General features: G+C 41.2%; 1 protein-coding gene across 7 annotated transcripts in view; it reads left to right on the top strand.

The window, feature by feature from the left end:
• LOC132829036 (E3 ubiquitin-protein ligase arkadia-C-like) overlaps positions 1–21853 on the top strand; it is a 93861-nt gene that overhangs the window by 61456 nt on the left and 10552 nt on the right. For 6 of the 7 annotated variants that reach the window (XM_060846311.1, XM_060846312.1, XM_060846315.1 and 3 more), the window contains exons 11-14: positions 5748–5846; positions 12607–12702; positions 12951–13048; positions 18479–18616. In XM_060846311.1, the coding sequence (XP_060702294.1) occupies positions 5748–5846; positions 12607–12702; positions 12951–13048; positions 18479–18596 (411 nt within the window). In that variant the 3' untranslated portion in view covers positions 18597–18616. The remainder of the gene's footprint in view (positions 1–5747; positions 5847–12606; positions 12703–12950; positions 13049–18478; positions 18617–21853) is intronic. The other variant, XM_060846316.1, reaches the window with a different exon arrangement.

Raw genomic sequence — 21853 nt, 5'->3', positions numbered from 1 at the left:
TTCAAATTTTTTACTTCAGTTAAACAAATTTGTCTGAGAAACACACAAAGCTGAAGTTTGGAACAAACCAAAGATGAAGTCCACTCGTGCCAAACACATCACATAACTTCACATTTTGTCCTAGACATGGGAAAATCCAAAATAACCCTTCCTTTTACTTCACTAGGTGCTACATGGCATTATCTTACAGTGTGGTACAAACAAGTCACTTTTAGACAAATCTGAAAGCAATATTTTTGTAGCCAATCAACCCGTTTAGTCAATTAACATAAATGTTCTTCCCAGCTCAGGCTAAATACAGCCAAGTCATTGATGTGAACGATACAGTTGACTTCACTGGATTATTGGAACATTGCATTCATTTTTTATTCTAAATGGCATGATTTTAAATTGATAAAGTTCTTTTGTTATTATAAACCTGATATTTCACTGGCTCTATCATTTGGCAGAACTGGGCAAAATTCTTTTAGGAAATCAATTTTGATGATGAATTGTGCATGTCCAATTCTTTAAATGTTCTCCTCCAATCTTTGAGTAGGATACGAGTTTGCTTTTGTTGCCACATTGACTACGTGATAATCAGTACAAACGTTCTGTGACACAACTTATTTCAGAACCACCATTGGACATTGTCATTGTCCATCTCTTCCCTCACTTGAGTTAATTCTGTCTGGATTGGATCTGCAAGGATATATTTCTGGAGTTAACACATCCAAAAAGTCAGTATCCTGAACATCCAAAGATGTTTTTCTGAACTATTAACACACATTGGTTTTTGAGTGCTTATTGGCTTTTGTAGGTCACTTCAGTAGTTTTTTTGAAGGAAAAGTATTGTAGTATCTAACCTCAGTGCCTCCATATTATTTCTCCATATATCTGTATACGGAATTGGTTTGTAAACTGTATGTATACCCTCAATTAATACTTTCTCCTTCATAAATCCCTCTAGACAAATAGTCTCATCAGCCAGCATCAGTTACTGTCTTGCTGCAGAGTCTGTCCATTATTAGTTTATTTTCTTGAGTTGAAACATAAAGAATTCTCAAATCTCCATTTGAGATGAAATGTTCAGAACCTCCAGTGATTCTCTCTTTAAGTATTGAGAGAAAAAATTACATGCATTTCTGGTGTCATCTCTCTGTTTTCAGTATAGTTTAATGCCACATTTTCTCTTTGTACTTATGCTAATTTTAATATCTATTTCCTCTCCTTTTATGAAGATTTCTTTGGTGTTCCTAAAATTGCAATTGGTCTCATTTTACTGCTAGCAATTGGCTTTGATATGTCCAATCATCTTACAGTAGAAGCATTTTATTTAATTAAGCACTTTTTTTTAGCTCTAGACTTCCTCATTTATTACTTTGAAACCCTTCTATTTATTCTATAATATATTCTATCTGCAGATGTTCGATTCCTTCAATTTTGTAGATTTTCATCTGACCATAATCCTCCTCATGTGTGCGATATCACGGCTGTTAGAAGTGCTGCTTCTCTGACTTTTAATACTGCACACTGTTCTAATTTTATTTTAGATTTGCAGGAATACTATTTCTGAATTATTCAGTAATCCAAATGTTTCTCTAACTTCAGCAATTTTAAACCAATGATCCCACATTTCTACTTGTCTTACAAATTCTTCAAATGTCGGTTTAGACATTTCTTGCATTGATAAGTTTCAGGAAGAAACCAATAGGCGTGGAATTTTATTTTATAACCGTTTCATTTCTGAGACTGTTCTTTTGACAAATCAACATAAACCGGCAACTGCAGGTTAATATGTAATTGTCATTTCATGTATAATAATTGGAGTAAATAGAGCTAATAATATCCACTAACCTAGCAATCGGCTTTGATAAGTCCAGTTCGATGTTACAGTATACTTGCTAAGTTATGTTGACAGTCCCACCAGTTAATTTTGTTTCTTTCTCTGGGCAAAGCTGCTAACAATTCTAAACATTGCACAAGCAGTTCAGATGCATCTTACATGAAACACAACTCAGTTGAAGCAATTGGAAAGCTAAGGAGCATCCCACCCTGTGCACCTTCCAGCAGAATATTTGAATGGATGATTCGATTAGGTTAGATTATGCACTGTCACTTTATAGCTAGCAAATCTCCCCGATGCTGTTCTTGGTCCACAGATACACTGTTAGGGGCTGGAAGTGCCATACATTTCACATTTTAAAGTACTTTGAAAGGACTGTGAGGAATGGAGAAGTGTGTGCTTCCAGATAATAGTGCTTCCCTCAGCCAGCTTAGGTGGATGCAAAAGATGTTCCTTTCATGAATAAACTGAATAATTAGTTGGAGAATAAACTTTTAAGTTTCACTGTCCGTTTGATTGAGGTGTCGGTTTAAAGGTAAGGGCCAGAATGTATAACGTGTGGAAAATTTAAAATGCTATGTGAATTTTGTTCATCAGATATTTTAAACTGTACATCTGAAATGAAAATCAGTTGAACTATGAACAGACCAATTCAACAGAATTTCCATTGATAGTTTTATAATGGTAACTTTTGCAGGTCTAAGTAATCAAAAATGATGGAACTATTCAGGATAAAGTTTGCTTGCTATAAAGATCGATTTAGAGATGCTGGTGTTGGACTAGGGTGTGCAAAGTTAAAAATCGCACAACACCAGGTTATAGTCCAACAGGTTTAATTGGAAGCACACTAGCTTTCGGAGCAAGGCTTCTTCCACTAGTTTTCGGAAGTGAAACGAACACTGTATTCTAACAGGTGAATGGCTTAACAGATAATCAATTTTTCAATGTATAATTTCAGTTACATCACACAGTAAATTTTTGCTATAAATTCTGTGTCAGGATTGAGCCCTCCACTATCACCTGATGACGGAGCGTCACTCCGAAAGCTAGTGTGCTTCCGATTAAACCTGTTGGACTATAACCTGGTGTTGTGTGATTTTTAACATTATAAAGATCGAGTAATACAAGTTTCACAGTGGAGTTTAAGTGTGTAATATATTGTATCTCAAAAACAAACAGTGGTCCTGGCGTTTGTTAACTGTTTATAATCCTCAAGTTTGTTAACTTAATATATTTGAAATTCCAGTGACCAACTGAAAGATCACAAACAAGATTTCAAAAGTATTTAAGATGTTTTCTGACTTTTATTGTAATAAAACAAAGTATGAAAGTGGCTCAGTGGTTAGCACGGCTGTCTCAGCGCCAAGGACCCGGGTTCAATTACAGCATTGGATGCCTGTCTGTTGGGAGTTTCCATTCTCCCTGTGTCTGCACGGGTTTCTTCTTCAGTTTCCCCTCTCAACCCAAAGATGTGCAGGTTAAGTGAATTGGCCATGCTAGTTTGCCCATAGTGTTCAGGAATATATAGGCTAGTTGCGTTAGGGGTAAATGTAGAGTAATAGGGTCTGGGTGGGTTGCTCTTTTGGAGGGTTGATGTGGACTTGTTAGGCTAAATGACCCCTGTTTCCACACTCTAGGGATTCTGTGAAAAGCAATATTGCATCAGCAGTACATAGACAACTTGTGCTTTAAACTGTGGAAAGATCCTGCATGTAACTTTTCAACGACGCACAATCTCCCTCTAGATTTATACTTTACCCTTTTCCTTAAATGGACATCTCATTTTTGAGGAATCAGTCGAAAGCTTTTCTCAGCCTTGCTTTCTTTTTCTTTTCAACTGGATAACTTTTAATCCTCCAAGCTGACTGGTTCTATCCTCTAGCTAGAGCTGGGGAATTCTTCCATCTAGCTACTAAGTGGATCTTCTGATCCCATTTGCATCCTTGTGAATGACTTGAGTGACTAGATGTCTCTTCCATTTGTTGGAAGTGATGCTCAGTCTGTTTGGCTGTATTGTGATTATACTTTCCTTGGCCTTCCAAGTCCTGGAGTGGCACTTGTACCTTGAGCTTCTGCAAGTTTACTGATCGTCCCTCCTACATTCAAACATAAATTGTTTATCTACGTCACGAGCAACAAGCGCCCCAATGCTGATCCTTGCAGAACCCTATTGGACACAGGCTTACTGTTACAAACACATCTTTCAACCATCACCCTCTTCTTCCTGTCACTCAGCTAATTCTGGATCCAATTAACCAAATTTCCTTGGACCCTGAGGACTGTTAGATATCCTGTCAATATTCCATGTGGAACCTTATCAAAAGCTTTGCTGAAGACCCAAATAGGTAACACAAAATCCATTGCCTTAACTACACACCTTATTAACTCTTTGAATTCTCAATCATGTTGATCAGACATGACCTCCCCATAACAAAACTATGCTGGCTGTCCTTGACTAATCCCTGCCTCTTCAAGCGCAGGCTAATTCTGCCCCTCAGAAGTGATTTCAGTAGTTTCCTCACAATTGAGGTGAGATGGAACTTGACCATAATTTCCTGGTTTATCCCTTGCTCTCTTCTTGAATAACAGTACCATGATGGTTGTCCTTCAGTCCTCCTGTGGCAAAGCAAAATCTTAATTAAGAAATTTTAAGAAAGAAATATGGAAATCTGTGGAGAAAGAACAGATACCATTTCCTGTTGATAATTCTATTTTTCTTTTCTTGGATCCAGCTAGATCTGAAGATTTCCAGTATTTTACTGCTTTTATTTATGTTTGATTTTGATTTCCTGGTTCTAGTTTTAAAATGCAATCAATTTTATATCTATTGACCCTTTATTCTTTATTTTTAAACCAATAAAATCTACCCGTTCCTTTTTGTAATTCTTTTGTACATATTTTTGTGAGTTACTACTTTATTATCGCACCTTAATCTGTCTTTTTTAAATGAGGGAAGAAAATCTAGTTCTGGTCTTTTGTATTTCTATTTTCTCATAGCTGATAACAGTCTAATCAAGTATGGAACATAGAACATAGAAAAATACAGCGCAGTACAAGCCCTTTGGCCCTCGATGTTGCGCCGATCCAAGCCCACCTAACCTACACTAGCCCACTATCCTCCATATGCCTATCCAATGCCTGTTTAAATGTCCATAAAGAGGGAGAGTTCACCACTGCTACTGGCAGGGCATTCCATGAACTCACGACTCGCTGAGTAAAGAATCTACCTCTAACATCTGTCCTATACCTACCACCCCTTAATATAAAGCTATGCTCCCTCATAATAGCTGACTCCATATGTGGAAAAAGGTTCTCATGGTCAACCCTATCTAAACCCCTTATCATCTTGTACACCTCTATCAAGTCACCCCAAACCTTCTTTCCTCCAATGAAAACAGCCCCAAGTGCCTCAGCCTTTCCTCATACGATCTTCCTACCATACCAGCCAACATCCTGGTAAACCTCCTCTGCACCCGTTCCAGTGCCTCCACATCCTTCCTATAGTATGATGACCAAAACTGCACACAATACTCCAGATGCGGCCGCACCAGAGTCTTGTACAACTGCAACATGACCTCAGGACTCCGGAACTCAATTCCTCTACCAATAAAAGCCAGTACGCCATATGCCTTCTTCACAGCACTATTTACCTGGGTGGCAACCTTCAGAGATCTGTGTACCTGGACACCAAGATCCCTCTGCTCATCCACACTACCAAGTATCCGACCATTAGCCCAGTACCCCATCTTGTTACTCTTACCAAAGTGAATCACTTCACACTTGCCTACATTGAACTCCAGTATACTTTCTCTAAGTTCCAATAACCTTCCAATAATGTTTTAGCTGATTGTTTTGTGTGTTAGCTATGTACCTGTGAAGCATTAAGGAATTTACAGTGGCTTTCCCTTTCTCTCTGTGCTAGGTGATGCCTGATATCTTCATGCACCCACATCTACAGGTGTTTCCTCATCATGGTCTGCGGGGGATGCAAAGCCATGTCACCATGCACAGGGGTTACCAGGTAAAGACCTTCTGTTAGAGGTTCAGCTCATGGAGAGAGCTTTAAAACAATTGTGATTAAAGATTGTATCTTTATCACGTGTATATTGTTATCTGTAGAGCATACAAATAAGGAACGAGAGCAGGTCACTCGATCCTTTTGAGCCTGCTCTGCTGTTCAGTCAGATCTTGACTGACCTATAACAAAGAACAGTGCAGCCCAGGAACAGGCCCTTGGGCCCCCCAAGCCTGCGCCAACATATTTTGCCCTTCCATCTTAAAACTATCTTCACTGACAGGATCAGTATCCCTCTGTTCCCTTCCTGTTCATGTATTTGTCCAGGTGCTGCTTGAATGCTGCTTTTGTGTCTGCTTCCACCGCCACTTCTGGCAGTGCACTCCCGACACTCGCTACCCTTTGTGTGAAAAACGTGCCTCGCACATCGCTTTTAAACTCCACCCCCCTCGCACCTTGACCCCTCCACTCTGAGGGAGAAAAGCCTCATGCTTTCTACTCTATCCGTGCCATTCACAATCTTAAATTTCTATCAGGTTGCCCCCTCAATCTCCTGCGTTCCAGTGAGAACAAACCCGGTCTCTCCAACCTTTCTTCACAGGTAAAATCCCCCCTACCTGGCAACATCCGGGTAAACCTTTTCCTTATCCTCTCCAAAGCATCCACATTTTCTTGGTACGCAATATTCCAAGTGTGGCCTAACTAAAGTTCTATGAAATTCTATCCTAATACTGAATGCCCCTTCCAATGAAGGCCAGCATGCCATAGCCTTTTTCACTAACGTCTCTACGTCCGCTGCCACCTTTAGTGGAGTTCTGTGGGGCTGCATACACCGATCAAATCAACACTCAATGGTTCTGCCATTCACTCTGTGATTTCCACCTGTACTTGACTTTCCAAATTGCATCACCTCACATTTGTCCGGATAAAACTCCATCTGATATTTTTCTGCCTGTGCCGCAAACTGATCTATATGATCTGATTTTAACCTAAACTCTATATTCCTACATATTCCTCCTGGTAATCTTTCCTTTCCTTTGGTAATCAAGACTCTATCCACTTCTACCTTAAAAATATTATAAAGATTTTGCATCCATTGCCTTTTGAAGAAGGGAATTCCGCAGACTGACAACGCTCTGAGAGAACATTGTTTCCTCATCTCTCTGTTTAATGGGTGACTCCTTATTTTTAAACTATGATCCTTAATTCTAGATCGTCCCAGCATCCATTCCATTAAGTATCCTCATGATCTTTTATTTTTCAATTAAGTCACCTCTGATTTTTCTAAACTTCAGAGGTTCGAGGGTCTCGCCTCATAGTCGTAGAGATCTACAGCACAGATAACGGGCTTTCATCCCATCGTGTTCACACCAGTCTAGCCTTTCTTCGTGGTGGTCTACTCATTCTAGGTATTAATCTAGTAAATGTTTTCTGAACTGCTTATAATATATTAATATCCCTTCATAAGTACGGCAATCAGCGCTGTACTGCAAATGCAGTCTTAACAATGCCTTATATAACTGAAGCATAAGTTCTTTACTCTTGCGTTCAGTTTCCCTCACAATAAAAGATGGCATTCTATTAATTTTCTGATAGTGCACTTCTCTAAATAGAGGATTTCTGGTTATTTTTTTCATTAAAGACTACTACAACATCAAAACTTGTCTTTCTAGCAGAGCCCATAAAGCAGCTCATGATTGAATTGGGTTTGAAATACCAATCTTACCAAGTGTTTGGATTGTTTGATGGAAGCAGTGCCACTATATGTGATCACTTCCTTGGTAGTTTTTCCTACCAGTCTGTGGTGGACATGCATTATCTTGGTTTTCAAAGTTTTATAGAAATACTTCTGTGAGGTGAAGTTCTGTGGTCTGTTTGTCTGTGCACCTTTGCAGTTGCTTTTGTTCACCTGGAGTGACCACTCAGCTGCAGATTTATCTGGTTCCCAAGTTGGCAGCTTTTTTCATCCTTAGCAGTTCCTTAATGTTATCATAATTTTCGTTGATCCGACCCAAAACACTATCAGCCGTTTCCGGTTGCTGTTGACTTGACGATTGACCGATAGCATTGTGCCATCAACAACTTGAGTTTTCTTTGGAGATTGGCATTATTTCAAGTCTGAGCCTCAGTTATTTGCAGTTCTTAGCAGATGCCAGTTTCCACACATCTCGCTCTCTATGCGGATGGGGTGGGGGACTGTTAGTACATGTTTAATGGTTGTCTTTTTGATGAAACAGCATATATCAGCTTGGAATACAGGTATCCTGTGGTCTGTCAAGCACTCCCCTCCTCTCATCAAGATGGTGATCAGGCATCTTTTATGTTGCTCTGTGGGTGATGAATCAATCTGATGCCAGAGTTGAGATCCTGGGGGTATCCTTGTATTTTTTACTTTGCCTGTCTAAAGATAATGCTGCTGGCTGATGTAATCCAGTGAGTGCAAAGTCTCAAAAGAAGTCTCCATTACTGTTGTATTTCCCTACCCTTTGACCCCCACAATATCATCCCCCAAAGTCAGCTCCTGTCTTTGCAGTGAGATTCCCCCCTCATCATAATGAACTTGTCCTGTGGCGCATTTACAATAGTTGTGTCCAGATTCTCATAGAATTTGTCCTCACTATCCTCTGGTTAGTCATGGTTGGAGCGTATGCACTGATTATTGCCCGCATGTTCTTAAGAAATAGCCGTAGAGTCATGAAGTTATTTACGACCCTAGGGAGAGTGTTTAGACCTTCCAATCACAGACTTGATAGCAACGCCAACATCTGTCTTTCACCTGTCTCTCTTTGGCTTGTCAAATCAGAAGAATGTAGCCTGCAGGTAACTTTAACTGGCTCTCCCCTGTTAGGCGAGTTTTGCTTTAAACTCAATGTTGCAATATTGTATTGCAATCATTCCCTGCTAAACAGAGAAGCTCTGGTTTTGGGAAGTGTTGATTTTTTTTTATTTTTCCAGATCAATTTGTATTTCGAAAGAGCTAAGAATAGTTCTCGTATCTTTTCCTTTGTCTTGACTGCAATATATATGGCTTGAGTGAATATGAAAGAAGTGCATTTTGGAATCTGACAGGATCTGTATTTATATCCTGAGTGGTTTGGTATACAAAGTGTTTATTACAGTGAGGAAGGATTGCACACGGCCAACCCCACTCTCTTGGCTTTGAGCATCTATTTCCAGTGGTTTGACAAGTTGAGATGGCTGAAGGTGTTGACACTAGTGGATGATCTACACCACTTTCTGTGCCCGTGAAGTTTACAGCTGTCCAAGCTTGGCAATATTTGATCGCCAGTTAGGGGATGTTGTTTCCTCTGCTACTGTTTTTGTTCTGGACTGAGGAAAAATGGTTGGAGATGGGTGTGGAGAAATAATGATGGGGAATGAGGAAATGGCAAAGAAGTTGAAAAAAATATTTTGCTTCAGACTTTACATTAGAAGACATTAATAGCATTCTTAAGGTACTAAACAGTCAAGGGCAATAGAGGGACAGAAATAAGTACAATAACAATCACTTGAGGAAAACGTATGAGAGAAACTAATGGGGCTGAATGCTGATAACTCTCCTGGAGCTGATGAGATGCACCCCAGATATTAAAGGAAGTGGTTGTTGCTATGATCCCAGCTGAAGTTATTACTGGACAAATTAGATCCCAGATGGAAATCAAGCTTGATAGATTTTTTTTTTTGGTTTGAACAAGGTACTTTCTCACTGAAATATACGCATGCAATGTTGCAGATTTAGTTTTAACAATAAAACATAGTTTATAATGCAAAGCCAATTAAGATAAAACAGAATAAACAAAACTATTTACATAAAATATGTAAAGATATTGAAATACACAGTAAAACTACAATCCAGTTAATTCCAAAATGCGACCCTTTATTGTACTCACACTGGAAAGATTTCCCTTCTGTATTGCTCTACTAGGGTTTAATTTAACTATAGCTTCAACTCCTAGTCAGTAGAATAGGGTAGCTTCTTTTTGGAGTAGCCGTATAACTCAGCTCAAACTTTATGTCAAATGACTCCTTCAGGGTTTTAACCAAACTATTCTGATCTGGAACTTGTACTAAATGTCTTGCACTGAGGTAACCTGTTTTTGACAATTCCAAATGACCAAAGACTATTGTTTTACACATGTAGCTTCAGCTAAGAGCCCTGCAGAACAGCTCAAGCTCAAATTAAATTAAGATTTCTCCTCCAGCTAATTTCCCCTGATCAAAACCAAGTAATCAATCCCAGACCTTCTAAATTGGAGTGTATTTCACAACTGTGTGCATTGTTCACTCATGAAATTCTTCCCAAGGTAAACAAAAACTCATTATTTTTCAGGAAATCTATCTTGCTGTCTTTGTCAAAAAAAATTATCATGGCTACAGCAATACTTGCAAGTTAACAGTAAACCCCTTCACACGCACAACCAATATGCTTCTATTTAAATTTTTAAAAAGTTCAAAAATAAATAATATTAAAATATGTAAAAATCACACACCTTCTATCACAATACAAAAACAGTGGATAGGCAATGGCGTCATGGTCACCACGAGCTCACTAGTGTTTTAAACGGGAGACCCAAATACTGAGGACTTGGGTTTGAATGCCACCATGGCAGATGGTGGAATTTGAATCTAATAATAATCTGGAAGTAAGAGTTTCTGCTGCACAATAGCAGAGTGGTTGGAACTGTTGCTACACAATGCCAGGGACACTGATTCTATCCAGCCTTGGCTGACTGCCTGTGTGGAGCTACCATATGGTCCCCGTGTCTGTGTGGATTTCCTCCGGATGCCCCAGTTTCCCCCTATAGTCCAACGATGTGCAGGTTAGGTGGATTGGCCAAGCTAAATTGCCCATAGTGTTCAGGGGTGTACAAGGTAGATGGATTAGCCATGGGAAATGTAGGGATATAAGGATCTGGTGGTCTGGGGTGGGGTGCTCTTCAGAGAGTCAATGTGGACTCGATGGGTGAAATGACCTGCTTCCACACTGTGGGGATTCTATGATTTCTATGATAATGATGATCATGAAACCTTTGCTGATTGTTTGAAAAATCTATCTGATTCAATGGTGTCTTTTAGGAAAGGAAATCTGCCACCCTTATCTGGTCTGGTGTATATGACTCTAGCCCCTCAGCAATGTGATTTACTCTTAACTGCCCTCTGGGCAATTAAGGATGGGCAATAAATGCTGGTCCAGCTAGTGACGCCTGTATACCATGAATGAATTCAGAAAAAAATGCAATGATAAAATTTCTTTCAAGTATCCTTAGATTCTGGAAAGTCCCTGCGTCATATCCCAGCAGCACCAAAGCTCTACATACTTCACCACAAAAAAAACTGATGTAAATGGATATGATTTGGAGGTACTGGGTGGACAAAGTTTAAAAAGCACACCGCACCAGGTTATAGTCCAACTGGTTTATTTGGAAGCACTAGCTTTGGGAGAGTGCTCCTTCATCGGCTGGTTGCAGAATATAAGGTCATTAATCCATCCATGTAAGATTCTGTAAATCCCTTTTTTTAGAAGTAGGATCAGCCTGAACATTGGGGCACAGACAGTCTCACACAGGGGACCTCACACCTTCAGTGCATTATCTGAGCTGACATGGCACTTATTGTTAAACTTCACTTGAGAATGTAACTTTTAAAAAGAAGTTCTGGGATTTACGTATGAAAGAACTGAAACCAACATAGTCATTCTAAAAGGTGAGAGATTTAACAAACAATCCAGGTATTTTTCAATATATAATTACAGTTGTATCACACTGTAGACCTTTGCTATAAATTCTGTCTTAAGATCTTATTCTGCACAAGCACCTGATGAAGGAGCAGCGCTCCAAAAGCTAGTGCTTCCACATACACCTGTTGGGCTATAACCTGGTGTTCTGTGATTTTTAATGGTATAGGTAGAGTGGGATAAGGAACAAAGAACTGATGAATTATTGTATCCAACTTGGGTATACTTTCTTCATTACACTCTCTTAACATTTATTAAATATGCTGCTGAACACCTCTGTAACTGTTTCATACTTGGAATATTCTTTCATTGATTCCAATTTTGCAACTTTGCCTGAGTCCAATTAACTCATGAGAATCAGTCACAGAGTGAACAAAAAGGGTTAGATAAAGAGAGAGTTTACTTCTGCATAATGCCATTTACAATCTCAGCATGTTCCAAATGATTTTCTTTTCTATGTAGTGAATGTGGTAACAAAAGGCATATGGCAGGTGATTTATGCAAACAGGATCCCACAGACATGTTCACCACCTAACTATAACTATTTTACATTTCAATGAGATACATCTCTGAGATAAATGACCAGATAATCTGTTCTAATAATTGTTGGTTGAAAACCAATAAAGGCCAACCTTTATTTTTACTCCGCTGCTGTTTGAGTAGATTCTGAGATCCTTTAGCTGAGAAGACTGTTTTGGCCTAATGTATTATCTCCTCTGACAGTCCGGCACCTCCTCAGCAGTGCTCTGTGGTGTAAGCTTGGACAACAGGCTTATTTCTCTGAACTCTAGTCTTTCTGAATCAGTTGTGTGTGACACCCAGTGAACCTCAGACAGTATGTGAATTGATTGGGCAGTATCTGCTCCTTAATGCCTAAGCAATAGTTCCTGTTGCCTTACTACTTCAATGTAGTAACTTAGACATTGAGATTCAAATGGGTGAGTAGTTATACGCCGTGTCTGAATAGACTGACTGACCGTCTGGATGCTACTGCTTTGAGTTGCTTTGTGACATGATCCCTTTCATTTTGAGGACCTGCTGCACCTGGAGGATCAATTCAGTGACTTAAACCATGGAGCATCGCAAAGCACCATCGAAAGATACACCTTCCTGCACAAGTATGAAAAGGTGAGGTTTCTTTATCCCCCAGCTAGTCTTTGCCCTAGCAATCATCTTCTCAGGGTATCTCTCCGGGTTCTAAGAAATATTAATTTGAAGCTAATTGTGCCAAGCTAGTGAGTTGGAACTTTGTGACCACAGTCTCTTTTCAAATTGCCTGTCTCAAAATATGGTCTTAAAGCTCTTCTGTATTTGGCAGCGTTGGGATTAATATTGCATTAGTCTGTTCATTTCACTCGACAAATTTGATATTGCAGAGGACACTGGAGACCTGTGAGGAAGGGAAGGAGGCAGCTGAGGTGGAAGAGAAATGCACAATATGTCTGTCACCTTTAGAGGAAGGAGAAGATGTCAGGTGAGAAACCTCAGCAGAAGTCTAGGTTGTCACTGCATCCACCTATATCTAATTTAACTAACTCCTTAAAAATTTGAATGACATTATTCTCGGGAGTTTAGAAAACTGAGAGACAAAGGTGTAGACTACTCAATCTCTCTATGTAGGAGAGTCCCCTCATACGTGCAAGTCAAGGGAGCCTTTGTGGCACTCACTCCTGGGTGAGGAAACCACAATTGTATACATACTCCAGGTATGGTCTCACCAGTACCTTTTGTATAATACTCTCATACTCTGATCCCTTTTGTATTAGGAGCCATTTGCTTTCCTAACTGCTGAATATTGATTTTTGTAAGTTTTGTACAAGGAAACAACCAAATCCATCTGCTGGCATTTCCCATTCTCCCATAATTTTAGAAAGTACAACTTTGATTTTCCTTCCAAAGGGAATAACGTCACGCTTATACAAATTTTATGTATATCTTGCCATGTTCTTCCTCATTCATTTAACCTATTTCTATCCTTTTGTAACCTGACTCTGTCCGGGTCCTATCTACCTTTTGTGTTATTAGTAAACTTGCACTTTGATCTGGTGACAGTGAAGGAGCAGTAATTCATTTTCAAGTCAGGATGCTGAGTAGCTTGGAGATAAGCTTGCAGGTGGCAGTGTCCCATCTTGCTGCTTCCTTGACCCTCTAGATGCTAGAGGTTCAGATTTGGAAGGTGCAGTTGAAGGAGCTTGGTGAGTTATTGCCATGATTCTTGCTGATATTACCCACTGCGGTGATACGTTGAAGTTTGCCATGCTATTGTCATATCTTTTAATCTGTTTCCCCAGTCTGCCTTAGCTATCTTGTTTCTGCAACCATGTGATGGCTGTTAGATCAAGCTTATATCTAAGTTATTAATTCAATTATCAACTTGTGCAGGCTTTACATAATTTGCTGTATTGTGCCATTAGCTTCAACTTATTTCTCCTTCTCCCTGACTTTCTGTTAGCTTACTGTCCCTTCTTGACTCATTCTGCTTATTTTTAACCAAATCATTTCTCTGCTTTGCAGGTTTGGCGTTTCTCTTCATGCTTGTAAATTTATACGTAGCAGAATCCTTTCTACATTTCCCCTCCACCCTATCCATTTTCTGATGTAAAACCCTGTCTGCTGTCTTAGCTATCAGATTGACCAGGACACTAACACTGGGTCACTTTCATGCATCACTTATATGCAGTTCCTTGGGTTTCATCACTGTTCCGATGTCATTTTGTTCCAATTTAGAATGTTCTCTTTAGATTTCTCAGTGTTAGATTGGCCTACTCCATTAATGGAGAAAGTGAGGACTGCAGATATTGGAGATCAGAGCTGAAAATGTGTTGCTGGAAAAGCGCAGCAGGTCAGGCAGCATCCAAGGAGCAGGAGAGTCGATGTTTCGGGCATGAGCCCTTCTTCAGGGCTCATTCCTGAAGAAGGGCTCATGCCCGAAAAGTTGACTCTCCTGTTCCTTGGATGCTGCCTGACCTGCTGCGCTTTTCCAGCAACACATTTTCAGCTCTACTCCATTAATGCTCATCTCTTCTGTTCATCCTTACAAACATTTTTGTGCTGAAATGTTTACTTTGGTCACAAGCTTATGAAAAGTCAGACTGAGGCTTGCTTTTTGAGATGTAGAATCCTCCTGAGTTGAATTTGTGGCAATCTTTCCAAATCTTACAATCACAATCTCCCCACGAGCTAATTGACACCAGGTCAATAAGTTAGGAAGGTAAATGCGTGGCTCAGTGATTACTGTGGGAGAAATGGGTTTGAATTCATGAGACATTGGCACCAGTAGTGGGAAAACGAGAACTGTTCCGATAGGGCGAGCTTTATCTGAACCGTGGTGGGACCAGAGTCCTAGTGAATTGCATAACTAGGGCTGTCAATGGGGGAGGGGAGTTCAATTATAGGGGAACATAGAAAACCCAAATTAAAGGAGGAGGTAAGATTGCAGAACTCTGGAGAGGTCATTAAAGTCTCCAGCACAGGCACAAATAGGACAGTGTGTTTGGAAAGGGTTAGCAACCAAACTTCAAACACTCTGAACAAATGAATGACAGTGAGAAGAGGGCCGATTAATACAGGACTGAAGGTGTTGGATCTGAAAGTACGCAGTATAAGGAATAAGGTAAATGAGCTTGGGGCACAGATTGAAATTGGCAGGTATGATGTGTTAGGCATCACGGAGATGTGACTTCAAGGGGATCAGGATTGGGAGCTGAACATGAAAGATATACATCCTATCAACAAGATAGGGAGGTGGGCAGAGAGGGTGGGGTCGCCTTATTAGTAAGTAATGAAATGAAATCAATAGCAAGAAATGAAGTTGGGTCAGAATCTGTGTGGGTACAGCTGAGGAACCACAAAGGTGAAAAAAAAACATTAGTTGGAGTTACGTGGGTTGAGAGTGTGTTGCTTTTGCACAGCAGGTCAGGCAGCATCCAAGGAGCAGGAAAATCTGCCTGAACCGCCGTGCTTTTCCAGCAACACACACAACTCCAACTATGGGACAGAGAGATCTGCAGATGCTGGAGATCAGAGTTATGTAGAGGCCTCCAAACAGTAGTCAGGAGTTGGGTGCAAGATATACCAGGAGATAGAAAAGATGTGTAGGAAAGGCAAAGTTACAGTGATCATGGGGGATTTCAATATGCAGGAGGACTGGGAAAATCAGGTGGGTAGTGGATTGCGCTTAAAAGGAATCTGTGGAATGTCTACGCGATGGCTTTTTGGAGCAGCTTGTGGTGGAGCCCCCTTGGGAACAGGCAATACTGGGTTTAATACTAGATTTAATGTACTATGAGGCAGACTTGATAAGGGAGCTTAAGGTAAAGGAACCCTTAGGAGGCAATGATCATTGAATTTACTCTACAGTTTGAGAGGAAGAAGATAAAATCAGAGGTATTGGTGTGTCAATTGAGCAAAGGCAACTACAGAGGCATGAGGGAGGAACTGACCAGAATTGACTGAGAGAGGAGCCTAGCGGGAATGGCAGGAGTTTCTGGGAGTAATTCAGGAGGCACTGCAGAGATTCGTCCCGAGGAAAAAGAAGTATGGTACAGGGAGGATGAGGCAATCTTGGCAGACCAGGGAAGTCAGGAATCTCATCAAAGCAAAAGAGAAAGCATGCCATGTGGTGAAGGACAGTGGGAAACCAGGGGATTGGGAAGCTTACCAACCAAGCGCAACAACAAAAAAAGAGATAAGGAGGGAAAAGATTAAATGAGGGCAAGCTAGCCAGTAATGTAAAGGAAAATGCAAGAATTTCTTTAGATATATAAAAGGCAAAAGAGAGTCAAAAGTAAACATTGGGCTGCTGGAAAATGTTGCTGGAGAGATAAGTGGGCGGCACGGTGGCACAGTGGTTAGCACTGCTGCCTCACAGCGCCTGTAGACCCGGGTTCAATGCCCGACTCAGGCGACTGACTGTGTGGAGTTTGCACGTTCTCCCCGTGTCTGCGTGGGTTTCCTCCGGGTGCTCCGGTTTCCTCCCACAGTCCAAAGATGTGCGGGTCAGGTGAATTGGCCAAGCTAAATTGCCCGTAGTGTTAGGTAAGGAGTAAATGTAGGGGTATGGGTGGGTTGCGCTTCGGCGGGTCGGTGTGGACTTGTTGGGCCGAAGGGCCTGTTTCCACACTGTAAGTCTAATCTAATCTAATATTAGTGGGGAAACAAGGAAATGACTGAGGAACTGAATAATTTCTTTGTGTCAGTCTTCTCGTTGGAAAACATAAATAAGTGAGGGGGCAGAGCTGATTACGGTGGCCATCACCAAGGAGAAGGTGTTAGAAAAACTGGTTTGAAGGTGTATAAATTATCTGGACCAGATGACTGCACCCCAGAGTTCTGAATGAGGTAGTGGAGGCTTTAGTGATGATCTTTCGAGATTGCTATTGTCCGGGAGGGTCTCTTTGGATCAGACTGAACATCTTGCCCCTGTTTAAAAAGTGAGTAAGGCAAAAGGTAGAAAATTACAGACCGACTTGCCTAACCTCTATCCTCGTTAAATCCTGGAATTCATTGTGAAGAATGAGATTTCTGACTATTTGGAAGTTTATGGTAAAATAGGGCAAAGTCAGCTTTGTTTCATCAATCTGCTAGAATTCTTTGAGGAAGTAACTAGCAGGTTCGACTCAGGAGAGCCAATGGATGTTATCTATGTGGACTTCAAGAATGCCTTTGACAAGGTGTCACACAGGAGGCTGCTGAGTAAGATAAGGGACAATGGTGTTAGAGGCAAGGTGCTAGTGTGGATAGAATCATGGCTGCCTGGTATAAAGCAGAGTGGGGATAAAAGGATGTTTCTCAGGATGGCAGCCGGTGACAAGTGGTATTCCACAAGGCTCAGTATTGGGACCACAACTTTTCATTTTATACATTAATTATCTAGATGAAGGAACTGAGGGCATACTGGCTATGTTTGCAGACAATACAAAGAGAGGTAGACGGACAGGTAACATTGAAGAGGTGGGGAGTCTGCAGAAGAATTTTGACAGATTAGGAAAGCAGGCAAAGAAGTGGCGTACAACGTGGGAACGTGTGAGGTCATGGACTTTGGTCGGAAGAATAGAGGCATGGACTATTTTCTAAATGGGGACAAAATTCAGAAATCTGATTTGCAAAGAGACTTGGGAGTTCTAGTCCAGGATTTTCTCAAGGTAAACTTGCAGGATGAGTCAGAAGTTAGGAAGGCAAATTAATGATGGCATTTATTTGAAGAGGACTTGAAAATAAAAGTAGGGATGTACTTCTGAGGCTCTGGTGAGACCATGTTTGGAGTATTGTGCACAGTTTTGGGCCCCATATCTCAGGAAGGATGTACTGGCCCTGGACCGTGTTCAGAGGATATTCACGAGAACAGTTCCAGGAATGAATAGCTTAGCATATGAGGAATGTTTGAGGACTCTGGGTCTATACTTGGAGGTTATAAGGACGAGGGGGTGGATCAAATTGAAACGCACAGAATACTGAATGGCCTGGACAGAGCGGATGTTGGGAAGGTGACTCCATTGGTAGGAGAGACTAGGGCCCAAGGGCACCACCTTCGAGTAAAGGGAAGACCCATGAGAACGGAGATAACTCAAAACGTCTTCAGCCAGAGAGTGATGAATCTATGGAACTCATTGCCACAGAAAGCTGTGGAAGCCAGGTCATTTGAGTCTCTTTAAAACTGAGATAGATAGTTCTTGAATGTCAAGGAGATCAAGGGTTACAGGGAGAAAGTGGGAAAATGTGGTTGAGAAATATCAGCCATGATTGAATAGCAGTGCAAACTCTGGGCTGAATGGCCTAATTTCTGCTGCTATATCTTATGGACTTTTCTCGGTGGGGAATTCAATTTGTGAATTGTCAGTAGCATCACAGATAATGGTTTCCGAGATACCAGGCCATTCCTAACACTGTTAACTCTTCATTGCAGGCGCCTCCCATGCATGCACCTCTTCCACCAGATTTGTGTGGACCAATGGTTGGCCACCAGTAAGAAGTGCCCCATTTGTCGAGTGGACATTGAAGCCCAGCTTCCTGTTGACACCTAACTGCCTGGAAACAACAGAAGGTAAAATTGTGCGATTGTGTGGTACAAAATCTTCAGCTGCCAGTGCAGACCTAGAAGATAGTAAGATAGAAGAGGGATTTGACAGGAGAGTAAGGGTGATAGCGTGTGTGTGTGAGAATATCAGATTGCCCTGTTTATTGTTAAGGGACAATTTATATTCTGCAATATTCAATTAAAATTGCACAATTGTGTAATTACAAAGTTTGGGTCTCCCTTAGATACTAAAGTGTTAGTCACTTCTATAAGCATTTCAAGCATCTGCTACTACTCAACAACATCGAACCACCAATGTTGCTCAGGGGCAGCATGTATATGAGAAATTCAGAAAGGCCCAAGGGTAGAGCTTTGGATGATGCCAGAAGTAATGATAGGGGAGCAGGAATGAGGCAATCGCTGATGATTCTTCAGCCATTCTTAGATTATTGAGAATGGACCAGGTGAGAGCAGTGTCACCCAACTGGAGGAGAGTGGCAGGGGATTGCAGGGTGATGGTGTGGTCACCATGTCAAAGGCTGCAGACAGGTCAGAGGAAGGAGGAAGGAAAGTTTACCTTTGTCTCCGAGTTGCACGCAGGGTTTCATTCACAATTAAGTTCAGTCTTTAGAAACATCATGAATTCTTAATTAAAGCTCCTTCCGAATAAACCTGCTGATTTGTCAGCTTCAGTTGAGCCTGCTTTACCTCACGTGGCTTACAGAGAAAGTTCCAGGTTTTTGATCAGCGTGTGAATAAGCATTTTCTGACATTTTCATGAATACTCTAAAGTTACTGTCTATTATCTTGTTCTGGACTTGCTACCAATGCAAATTAGGTTCTCTCTATCAACTTTTTCTTCATTTAAACTCCCCCTAGATCATCCATTAATCTTCTATACGAGCCTTGTTTCTGAAGTCAGTTTGTTTCCGGAGGTGCATTGCCCACGAAATAAGTGACTATCCAAATGGGGCTTAATTAGAGCTGTGTGTAACTTTTAACCCTTTGTATTCCATTTGAAATAAAAGCTAACATTCCAAAGCTGTTACTTTTTAAACCCATCAAATGCAATCAGTCGAGCTATTGCAGAATGTCTTGTGCCTGATCTCTGCCAGGAATGAGCAACACATCCCACACAATATTCCATTTTGCTTTATATCACATATAAGTCATTAATCATTCTTTGTTCTGGTTGCCGCTAGATGTGAAAGAACAGCCGGTTCTTTCCTGCAGATTGTTCCCCACCGCCCCCCCCCCCCCCATTCACAGGACAAAGACAAACTCTCAGGCACTGGCTCCACCTCAGAAGCCAGGGATCCCATCCAAAGCCAAGAATGTGGTTACAAAATAACGTAGAAACAAAGAAGAGAGATTGGCCATCAAAACCGTCAAAGCTTTTCTTAAACTTCCACTGAGAAGAACTCCTAGCATTTGTCATTTAGCATTAACCTAGAGTGTTCAGAAGGCCAAAAGAGAAGTTGCTGGAGAAACTCAGCATGTCTGGCAGCATCTGTGTCAAGAAAGCAGAGTTAGTGTTTCTGACCCAGTCTACTCTGCCACTCAAAGATGGCTGATATGTTTCTCAACCCCATCCTCTGCCTTCTCACGATAACCCTTGATCCCCTTCCTAATCATGAACCTTTCTAATAGGTTTGAAATGTTAGCTTGCTCTCTGTCAATGGATGTTGCCTGAACCACTATGATCTTCAGCATTTTTTCATTTTCAGTACAGATTCTAGCATCTGCAGTAATTTGATCCTGTGTGAACCTAACTATCTCTTATCTTAAATACACTCGATGGTTTGGCATCACAGCTGTCTGCAGCAAAGAGTTCCACTGATTACTCACTTTCTGGATGAAGAAGTTCCTCATCTCTGTTCTAAAGGGTCAACCCTTCTCTCTGAGGCTGTGCCCTCAGACCTAGTATCTTCTACTATCGAAAACATCCTCTCCAAATCCTCGCTCTCCGTGCCTGTCAGTATTCTGTCAATTTCAATCAGATCCTGTCTCATCCTTCTAAACTCCATCCAGTACAGACCCAAAATTCTCAACACTTCCTCATTATAACAAGCCCTTCATTCCCAGGCTTATTCATATAAACTTCCTCTGGGCACACTCTTAAGTTACAGCACATTCTTCCTTAACTACATGGTCCCAAACTGTTTGAAATATTCGAAATGCGGCTTCTTATTACAGCCTCAGCAGTAAACTTTGCTGTTGTATTCTAGCCCCCTTGAAATGATTGCAAAGTTGTGTTTGTCTTCCTAACCGCCAGCTGAACCTGTATGTTCAAAGTTTGGGAGAAGATTTGTAGCTCGGGTGCTTGTTGTTGTGGTTCTGTTCGCCGAGCTGGGAATTTGTGTTGCAAACATTTCGTCCTCTAAGTGACATCCTCCGTGCTTGGGAGCCTCCTGTGAAGCGCTTCTGTGATGTTTCCTCCGGCATTTATAGTGGTTTGAATCTGCCGCTTCTGGTTGTCAGTTCCAGCTGTCCAATGCATTTGCCAGTATATTGGGTCCAGGTCAATGTGCTTATTGATTGAATCTGTGGATGAGTGCCATGCCTCTAGGAATTCCCTGGCTGTTCTCTGGCTTGCCCTATAATAGTAGTGTTGTCCCAGTCGAATTCATGTTGCTTGTCATCTGTGTGTGTGGCTACTAAGGATAGCTGGTCGTGTCGTTTCGTGGCTAGTTGGTGTTCAACTCTGAGCAACTCCGGTTCCTGCATGAACGCCAAAGAATTGAATCCTTCCACCATGTGTCAGATACAGACCACCAGTCAACAATCCACAAGCCAGGGACACAGCCAGACAGAACGGATTCAGGATGATCCAGGTAATGATCACAGACGCTCGCAACAGACTTCACAAATACAGACAAGAAATTGCGCGCCAAAAATCGTTAACTTCAAAAACCACCAATCAGGAATGGACCTGGCCCATAGAACAGGCTGTCACCATAGGACCGAACAGGACCACACACCACAAAAAAAACGGCACTAAAAGAAAAAATGGCCAAACTAACACACAACAAACAGGACACCACAACACACACCTCTCCCACAGACAGCTCACAGACACGGAAAGAACAATACTGGCCAAGGGACTCAACTACAACTACAGGGATGCCAAGACAGCAGACTTCCTAGCAGCACTAGAATGCACACTCAGGAACAATGGACTGACAGAAGAAACACAAACAGTGAGACAAAGTATCGTACCTCTGATAACAAGGAAAAGACAAACACATAACCTCAACACCAAGG

The sequence above is a fragment of the Hemiscyllium ocellatum genome, chromosome 28 (genome assembly GCF_020745735.1).
Source record: "Hemiscyllium ocellatum isolate sHemOce1 chromosome 28, sHemOce1.pat.X.cur, whole genome shotgun sequence".
NCBI classification, from domain to species: domain Eukaryota; kingdom Metazoa; phylum Chordata; class Chondrichthyes; order Orectolobiformes; family Hemiscylliidae; genus Hemiscyllium; species Hemiscyllium ocellatum.
The sequence above is the reverse complement of the archived record's forward strand: the minus strand, read 5'-3'. Positions and strand labels throughout refer to the sequence as shown.